This window comes from Pundamilia nyererei, unplaced genomic scaffold (genome assembly GCF_000239375.1).
Source record: "Pundamilia nyererei isolate P.nyererei 1_Seehausen unplaced genomic scaffold, PunNye1.0 scaffold00053, whole genome shotgun sequence".
Taxonomy (NCBI): domain Eukaryota; kingdom Metazoa; phylum Chordata; class Actinopteri; order Cichliformes; family Cichlidae; genus Pundamilia; species Pundamilia nyererei.
In genome coordinates, this window is record NW_005187454.1 from 1,097,616 (window position 1) to 1,107,853 (window position 10,238).

Genomic DNA, 10,238 nt, shown 5'->3' on the forward strand with positions numbered 1-10,238 from the left:
AAAAAAAAAAAAAAAACTGCTACTGTGAGTTTCTGTGAGCTTGATGTTTCGTGGCAATGCATTTCCTGGCTTCTGAATGACTTGCGTTTTTGTTTTTGCTAATTACTCTTTGATTTTATTGAACATGTGTTACTAATTTCCCTGTCATTAACAGTGAGAACGCAAGGGTTTTTGTGCCTAACGGATGAGTTGGAGAAACTGAGCAACATTTGAAATCAACACCAATCATATTTAACGGTTTCTCATTGAAAGCTCAACACTGAGACGGGCATTTCTAAATTCTGAATCTATCTGGACCAGTAAGCTAAACCAGTCTGCTTGTCAGAACAGATAGTATTACAAACCTCCAAACTTAACCCTCCAGTTTGTGTTCATTGTCCCCTGGGATGGAGAGGGAACAACTTGTAAACTACACCTTTTGACTGACTCAACTGAGTTTTACCTCTCCTCGTTGTCCCTTGTTCCCATTTTCTCCGCCCATTCACTTTCATGCAGCCTCTGTGTTTTTGTGCCGTGGAATTGATGCCAGGTGCTGTACCTTGAATGCCCTGCTGTCTATGGTGAGAATGCTTCACATCAAGAAAGCCGCACAGTTGCAGCCAAACCCAACTAATCACAGAGGGTGACCACATCAGGGACTGAGACTTCCAGCTGAGTCAACATAACAATGTCATGACTGTGTAGGTGTGAGGGTATTAGTCTATGTGTATATAAGTGTGTGTGCGTGTGAATATGTCATCCCGGCTCCTTTATATCTGAGGAGAGATTACCTGTAAAATCACCAGAATTTGGAAGGTTTAATTCTAACAAAAGCAGGGTTTTTACCTTAATGCAAAAATGTCTCTAACTTGTCTTGTAACTCTTTCACTAGCTATTCACAGAAAAAAAAAAAAAAAGGATCATGCTTTTGAGGTTGTAGCGCCCAAATGCTGGGACCGCCTTTTAGGTCAGCAGAATCTGTGGTTTCTTTTAAAAGACTACAGAAAACTAGTTTCTATAGGTTGGCTTCTCTTTAACCCTTTGCCCATTATCTGTGGCCTTTTGTTCTCCTAACGTGTGGGTGTATGGGCGAGTGTATTCAGGAATGAATAAAAGGCCATGTGTTTGACTCTGATCTAGAAATATGTACACTCATTGTTTTGTTTTTTTTAAATAATAGTAATAATAATAAGCTGATATGCCCATAGTGAGAGCACTAACTTGCCATGCTTATGTTAGTGTAGCATGCTAGCACATGCTAGGCACTGTTAGCCACAGTTTAGCTACGGCTGAAGGGTAATGCATCTTTTTTTGGATGGTTTTTGGTCTTTAACCAAAACTGGACAGATGAGAACTTGATAGAAGGAATACACAAAAGGGATGGGATTACTGAAAAGCCTTTGTTCTGTAAATCAATTAAATATGTGTGTTAGACATTTCCCTTAAACTGGAACTTGGTGGTGTAGCTACACAAAAGATCAGATTATTAGCGAACACAAATAACATCTAACGGTAACCTCTAGGAAAAAACAAACTTGTAAGCACAAAAAATTGCAGTGTGACCTTACAAAACTGAGCGAAAGATGATTAAACCCCAACTCTTCAGGTTCTACACTCTTTTAATAGAAAATATGGGGAAAAAAAAGAATAGGAAAAAAAAAACTAAAACTAAAAATTAGGTAAATAGGAAAACTGAATTCAGGTTGTTATACCTACATTTGAGCCAGAACTGTGAACTTTTCTGAAAAGCCCAAAAATAATGAAGCATAACATCCAACCTCTAAAACTAATGTTTGTTCAGAAATGTAAGTAAATAACTGACATTTTAATGAAAAGCATTATAAAAATGAAAAATCATAATCTTTGATTTTTTCCAGCTTTTTTATAAAACTTTAAATTGTGAAATTCATGGATAAAAGCAAGAGCTTGTGCATATTGATAGATTAACTGTTACAGAAACAAAACACAAACCTTCGCCGAAGCAGCTCAATAGTTACTTTTAAGGGAACAGTGTTGCATTTTGTTGTCTTTGTTCTTCTTAAATGTACTTTAGGAAGCTTGTTGTGGAGTTAAGAAGAAGAAAAAAAAAAAAAGGTTGTCAGAGGTCCAAAGTAACATGATATTTAGAATCCTCATGCGTCAATCCCTATATGTTGTCAATAGAAACAATGACAGTAAGAAATATAGTTTTAAATAGCTCTATATAGCATTACTATCACTTTGACCTTCAGGTCAGAGGTCAAATATGACATATTTTTAAACATACTCTATACTTTCTATGTGTTGATAATACACACTACACTTGTAAGAATCATAGTTTACGTTCTAAGGCTTTGTGTCAATTTTTGACCAATAAAATCACTAAGTTGACCTTGAACACCTTGATCAATGCAAACCAAACTTTAATGAATTGTTACCATGATTCACTGAAGCTTTACCAGAATTCACTCAAAACCTCGTCCTGTTTTTACACAGAATGATAACATGCATGCACTACCAACAACATGATTTTGTTGTTGGTCATGATGTTGGCAATTACCAGTACTGTTATTCAGGGCAGCTGTGGCATAAATGTTTCATTGGGTGGTGGTCTAATTCATTTGATAAACACTGTACATATCCATCTCTCTCTCTATTGTGAGATGTTGGAACTTTGAATGAATATTTAGTCAAAAAAATAAAAAATAAAAGCTTTAAACAAACAAACAGTTCTATCCCATCTTCAGGTAGCAAAGCACCAGCCTGATCCTTTTAACATCGTAAAGCTCTCACAGTCAAGAAAACTATAAAAATGGACTGTAAGTCAAGTATCATTTCAGTGCACAGTGCTGTATTGGATTAAGGTGGTGCTGTTTCCAAAATGTAATGCCTTTAATATAATAAAGTTAACACTTCTATTACCTGAAAATGATGCAGTGGGCACTTGTAAGTATCATAGCGAAGAAAGCAGCTCCACTCACTGCAGCCAGCAGTGTGTCTAGCTTATTGGCAGTATAAGCTGTGGCACGGAGGTCTCCTTGTGGCTCGGTCAGGTTCTGGTAGTGGAATAGAAGAGCAAAACCACGTCCCCAGTGGGTGGTAGTGATCAGTTCCATGATGACCTCCACCATTTCCTGGCTTGAGCCAAACACCAGCTGGCTGCTAGGAGGCCGGTTAGACCCACAAAACCTAGAGGAGAAGGTGATGAGGTCTGAGATGTAGAGGACATCGTGGGGGCAGGCGTCAAGGACAGACTGCTGGGTTTCAGGGCTTACACTTAGACTGTTGGTGGAGTGTGGTGAAGAAATGGTGGTCTCATCCACAACTGTGGTCGGGTTAGTACTAGGGTTGGCATCTCCCCTTAGGTGATATGAGGAGGCAGAGTTGATGGCTTTGTCCCCAGGAGGCACAGCGTCAGGTAGGAGGAGGAGAGTGGAAGGAGGTGGCAAAGATAGGCTGGAGGCAGCATCTGCAGATCTTTTGGCAGAATTCGAGACTTTGGTAATCTCCATTTTTGTAGACTGTTCTTGGACAACTATTTGCTTCACCTCACCATCTTGGAAGGATTGCTGAGTCTTTGAGCCATCACCTACACTCTGAACCACAGGATCTTTAGCCACTGAAGAGGTTTCATCGGCCCCTAAGGTGCCAGGGGCGAGAGTTGCCCCATCCTCTGCATCTTCTTCATCAAATTTAGAAGCAGAGAACTTGGATTCTGAGTCATGACTTTCAAAAACATCAAAGTCAAATATCTCCAGAATAAGCTGGTAATCAATAGGTACAACAAACTGCCAGACGCAGTGTGTCCCAGAGGAGTAGTTGTATGGGAAGCCAGGAGATAGAATTAGGCCTTGAACATCCACCACATCCACCCTGGCACCACAGTCAAAATACACCTGCAACAGGAATCATTTAATTAGTTGTGTCATATATCAAAATCTGCTTTTAAAGTAGATCTAAAAAGTCTTGCATTTTTTAATTTCAGACATTGACACCCTTTCTAAGACCTTAGATAAACAGGACGCAACTCAAAAGGTTAAGCACAAAAGCAAAAGCCAATGTCCCACCAGTACTTGCATTTTTGTTATTCTTTGGCATTTCATTGCTAACTAGTAATACATTACACCGTCTAATTCTGAAATTTACTGATTACGTTTTCTGTCTGTGTCAAAATGTACCACTAAGTCAAACAACAAACGTCACTTGTGGTTAATTGCATAACAAAACCAGTTTGAAATGGTAAAATGGACTGGGACTTGCAGCTGTATTCAGAAGTTTACATATGCTCATGTGCATGAATGCCAAGCCCCACCTTGACTCCTCCAAACACACCTCCTGGCACTGTGGTCAAATAGCTGAAGCGTTGTTTTGTCTAACTCTGTCTAACCTTCTTGTACAGAAGGGCTGTTACCTTTTTCTTTCAACTGTTTTTCCCCCCAGGGTAAAACAAAGTAAACACTCATTGATCCAAATCATTCAATTCATATGTTCATGGCTACGGGTGAATAAAACCAAGCACCTGGGCATGCAGACTGCTTCTACAAACATTTGCGAAAGAACGGGTCTCTCTCAGGAGCTCCGTTGCCCATTTCATGCTCCCAGCTTTGTGGGAACAGGTTGGGTATGGCCCTTCTTGTTCTACCATGACTGCATGACCATTGCACAAAGCAAGGTCCATAAAAACATAGGTGAGTCTGGTTTGGAGAACTTGTGAGAACATGGCCTGCTCAGAATCCTGAGCTCAACCCAACAGAACACCTTATGGATGAATTGGAGAGACTGCGAGTCGGGCTTGTTCTTGTCCTGGCAGAGACCAAACGATTAAGCATAGTACACAAATGTTAAAAGGGTTGAGGCTGGAGCTTTGGTAAGGCAGGTAGGTTTAATGTTACCTTGCTTTATCGCTTCCAAAACCAGTTTTAATGTGTGTTTTGGGATTACTGTCCTATTTGAATACCCAAATGTGTCCAATATTCAACTCTCTAGCTGATTTGAGGTGAAGTTGAATAATCAGGAGTTAATCCTCGTTCTTCATTATTCCATGCGCCTTGTATAATGCATCAACACCGGAGCATGAGGCTGCCACCACCATGCTTGACAGCTGGAGTTCTTAGATTTACAAATTTATATTTACTCCTCTAAACATACCTCCTGACGCTGTGGTCAAATAGCTCAGGGGGGGGGGTGTCCCCTTCTTTGAATGTTTGTATAATGCATGTTACCACACTGTTGAGCAGCTTTTAAAGTATAATTCATTCTTCAAGAATGTGATTAATGCTTTCAAATGGCCTTGTGTAGACAGTTTTTGACACCATCCATTAAACGGCACTCATATTTAACTTGATACCTGATTGTTCCTTAGTTACAGACTGATTGGTTATTACATTTTTTTTTTACCTCATTTAGCTGACTAGGAAATTAATCACAAGAACAGTACTTATATGCACATATTTACAATAATCTGTTGTTGCTAGCTCCATAAGACCTTCCCAACCTGTAAACCTGCATCAATCTACAATTTTCCTTCTTATTATTCAATGAGTTTGCTGAACTTTCTCAATGTTCTGAAAATTGGTCAAACCAATAAGTGCTGTCAAACAAATACTTCATGATGGCAAAGAGAAACTACCAGTTATAGTCAATCATGGTCGCTAACAAGACGATAATAGGCTTTGAGCTTATCAAATTAAAATATATCATACAACCTTCAGCACCAAATATTAAAAGATTTGAGGGTATGATATATTTGAGCCTGTTAAAAGTTTTTTTTTTAAACGTATATGCTGTATGCTATACAGTCACTCTGCCCTGGAAAAAGAACGGTTAAAACAACTCTTAAAAGCCCAAAATTACCATGACATTCATGTCCAGGTGTGCATGTTAATTTCTGACCTCCGTATATAGCGCGTTTCTACTCAGGTTGAGCAGTCAAAACGCTTCCTTCTTCAGTGAACTATTCAACTCTGCTGTTCCTCCTTTACATCAAAGCATAGGTTTCACCTGGGTAACCTTGGGGAAGGGGACTGGGGTATTTCTTTAAACATGCTGGCTATAATTCTTCCCAGGTGTTCACTGGTATAAGGGGGACCTTTGCCCTAAGGAGAGGCAGATGCACAGTTGGTTGGGCCAAGCAGCTGAGAAGCAGACCTTTGTAGGGGGGCTGAGTGTTTATGAGCTTTCCTGTTGGTCTTTCCTGTTGTGGCCTGTCAAAAAGCCCTAGTCTGGCTATCCTTCTTTCCAGACAGGTAACAAACCAACAACCACAGGCGACGTTTGTGCTCTAGACTGGGCTGGAAGTGTACTAGATCTCTTTGAGATTATAGTTCACATGGGAGCTGTGCAACCTAGATCGGGGACATGAGAAAGCTAAACTCTGATTGCTACAGGAGTGATCTGCCCCCATCCAGCATTCTGCAGTTAGTTCATTTAAATTGGTAAAACCTGCATGTAGTTTTGACTGGAAAAGTGAACCACTCACTCAGCCCTCAGGTCATCAGGATGAAACTAAAAACATTATCGCCAATATAGTCTCATAGGTAGGCCACAGCATATTAAAGACACATGGGGGCAGCACGGCCTTCATAACTAAAGAAAATACGACTGTTCTCAGCTGTTTAGACATTTGGAAACGTATCCTAGAAATTTCACAATTAGCAAGTCCATAGCTGCACTCACACTCTCTCTTGAACTTTTTACATGAGTATTATATGATTATTGACTTAAGTTACCCTTATCTATGACCTCACCACTTTGCATAATAGTGAGTTAAATAACAGTACCTTAACATGATCCACGTTAGCCAGCAGCAGCTTTCAAATTGTATTTCAATGATCTCAAGAGGCATTTCTACCCAGATTGATGAAAATAAACAAAATGTTAATTTAAAAAAATCCCAGAGGACAAAAAAGACGCAGTTAACATCTGCCCTTTCCTCTGCTATCGACTTACGCTGGAACACACATTAAGTACCCATCTCGCTCAGTGCCAAACGTTTATGTTTGTGGGCATTCAGCAGTCTGTCACATTATATCAAAGTACTTGGAATATATGATTTCTGCAGTACATTACAGTTAACTTTACAAACAGTAATAGCATTGCCAAAGACACCAAAGACCAGTGTTTGTAGCATACTAATGACATATTATACAAAATCTTTGCTCACTCTTAGTATTTAAAACTTTCTGACATTACTCATTTTCTGATCATTTTCTCCTGACACTCTGAGGCAACTACATTAGTGCATGACACGTTTGGATAGCCTACACACTTAGTAGAAATTAATGTGATGTGTGTGATGTGATTAATGTGAGGAAAGAATTACACGGATGACATTTGAACGGGCCAAATGCCATTCCTGCTGAAGTTAGAGAGAGTAAGCCGATTAGGGGTTTGCAGCAAGGTTGGGCAATGACGGCACTTAACACCACAAGGGTGCATAACATGGCAAAGAGAAAGATAATACCGCCTCCAGCCAATGGTACCATTAGAAGATACACCTGTGGTATTAATTTCAAAATCCTACATCGCCTTCTTCTCAAGTTATTGCAAGATTTTCAGAAACTCTGAACTCGGACCTGGAGGTCGAGGTCACTGAGATTGAAACACGTCACAGATTTTTTCTAGCTACAACTATGACATCTAATTCGCTTCATTCTGGAGTGACTGCATCTACAAATTTGGGTGTAAATAGCAGGGCTGGGCCATATCATACCGTTCACGGTAACACCAGTATGATGTTAGGCATTGATAAGAAAATGAAATCTTGTGATAGAATATGGGTAAAACGCGCATGCGCAGTGCCTTTGTTTTCATATGCACATGGCGGAAAAAGCATGGTGGCGACGGAGAATGAGAAGGGCGAAAGCGGATCGTTGAATGAAACGGATGAACCAGAACTGGTTTGTAAAATGCTGCAGCTTCAGTGGTGTGGAACTGGTTTAGCTTTCGTCCGTCAGATACATAACAAAGCACATTTTTTGGTAGAGCATGCTAGCGGGCCGTCGTTATTACCGAACCGATTTTCTGTGCTACACGGCGCTCAAGAATCTGTCAAAAAAATGTTTTGGTACGACTTTGCTAAGCTACGAAGCCGCACCGCTTGATGGATTGTCGGAGCATTACGGCTGTCGTAGGCGGAGCCTCGCAGAGTGATACGTACTGTGCTTCAACATAATATTACCGTATTGTGTGTATATAACCTCTTTTTAAGTTTTGTTGATGTTATACATGGTTATGCTGAGGATATGTCGGCCAGTTTCCACTGGAAATGCCTTTTGGTTAAACTGTCAGTGAGGAATTTGCATTTGCACTGTTACATGTTTATATAGCTTTAATGCATAAAAACAGCTGCTTGTTTAAGTGAAAATACATTGATGGGGTTTTTTGCACTAATAAAGTTGAGTTGTAAAGTATTTTGTCTCGCGTCAATTATATCATCAGTTATATCGTTATCGCGAATTTTCAAATATATATCGTGATAAATATATTGTTTTACTCCATTTCTTCGCCGTGTTCTGATGCAGAGATAATGAAACTATTGCACTAACGCCACAGATTGCATGTAAAAGATTAACATAGTTTGTGGAGTGTTATTGTAAAGACTTGGCTTTACAGTTTTTTACTACGGCCTTTTGGCCATAGCTCTTAGTTTTCTGAAACCAGACATGAATGAGGGGTGGATCTGACTGTGAAACTGAGTGCAAATTCCTACAGAAGCTACTTATCAGTCACAAGTAGGCCTTCCCAAAAGGCTGTGTAAGTCTTCCATCCATTAAAGTCATTATCTATAATTGGAATCATGAATCACAGATCTCAATGATATCTATTCCTAATTACAACAACAACAAAAATAACAAGTCTCCAAAGTAAAAGTCTGTGTTACAAATGACTGCCTCCAATCCAGGCCCATTATGTAAGGAGGAGAAGAGAAAAAAGAAAAGAAAAAGTCAGTCCCAACCTATTTATCAGCGTGCTGGGATGTATAGCAACACCTTAAAGCATGTGCATATATCAAAGTTTTTGTTGCTAACTTCAAATTAAAGTGAGTGTAGCTTTCTCAAAAATATAAAAATTCTCAATTTGAATATTTGCCATGTTGCCTTTGGATCTCTGCAATTAAAAAACAGGGAATACTGATTTGCAAATCCACACACTGTGTTTTTACTGAAATTTTGTACAAGGTCCCATCTTCATTGGACACAGGGTTGTATATGCTAGACTACACATGAAAGGGCCCCAAAGTGCCACGGTGTCTAATGGAAATGGGACATTCTTATAATGCCAACATCTCAGTTCTGTTACATCACAGGCCGCTCTACTGGCAGGCCGCTAATTATTCAAGGATGCCTTTTCTCATGACAAAACAATGGGCCACATTGCTGTTTTGGTGAACCACTCCACAAATGGGGAATGTGGATAATATTTTAATGAAGTGATGCTAAGAAGTACGTGGCATAAGAGCAGGCTGGTTATGCCACTGACAGCAGCTTCCCCGGACACAAGTAGACCAACTGAGCACATAATTGTCTAAAATGACTTGTTCAGTAAAATATTGGACCAGCTGCTGTCATTACTGGGAGGCCCCAAGCAAATGGTATTGTTCCAGTTTTCACTTTGGATCACCAGATTTTTAAACCAAAGAAGAACAAAAATAAAAAATTATTCCATGACAGCCATGACAAGTTTGTCTAATTAAACTAACTGTCTAATTAACTAGCTCATGTTGTGCAGCTGATTTATATACCATATTTACTGGACTCTATGCATATACCCTTACTGCTTTCATAGGAACTAAGGAGAGTTCAGGTGAGCGTTTACACAAAACCACAATCCATCTTACCAACAAACTCCTCCCAAGGTCAGACCATGCAATACTCTGGAAAAAAAGACCTACCACCTCAGACTCTACTGGACTCAATAGCATGTCAAAGTTCAAGGCCTTAGAATTGGGGAAAAAAATAAAACAAGTAAAGCATGTTTGGAAGGTTTGAGACAGGAAAGAAATAATAGAAAACCAAAAAATACAAGCACACAAGTACCAAAACAATAAATAAGGTGTAGTAATAGCCCAGGCAAAGTCCAAACCTCAATTTCAAATGCTGTGGCAGGACCTGTGCATAAAACGGATGCCCTCTACAATGATGTGACAGACTGATAAAGTCATACAAAAAATAATCATTAATAATAATAATAATAATAATTAATAATCAAACAATTCTCATTATGGTTGCTAAAGGAGATTCTATAAGCTATTGAATCATGGGGTGTACTTGTTTTTTCAC

At 39.4% G+C, this 10,238-nt stretch overlaps 1 protein-coding gene across 3 annotated transcripts in view; it reads right to left on the reverse strand.

Annotated features, from left to right (window-relative positions):
- LOC106456221 (uncharacterized) overlaps positions 1-10,238 on the reverse strand; it is a 24,755-nt gene that overhangs the window by 10,058 nt on the left and 4,459 nt on the right. For all 3 annotated transcript variants that reach the window (XM_013910963.1, XM_013910962.1, XM_013910965.1), the window contains exon 2: positions 2,881-3,854. In XM_013910963.1, the coding sequence (XP_013766417.1) occupies positions 2,881-3,854 (974 nt within the window). The remainder of the gene's footprint in view (positions 1-2,880; positions 3,855-10,238) is intronic.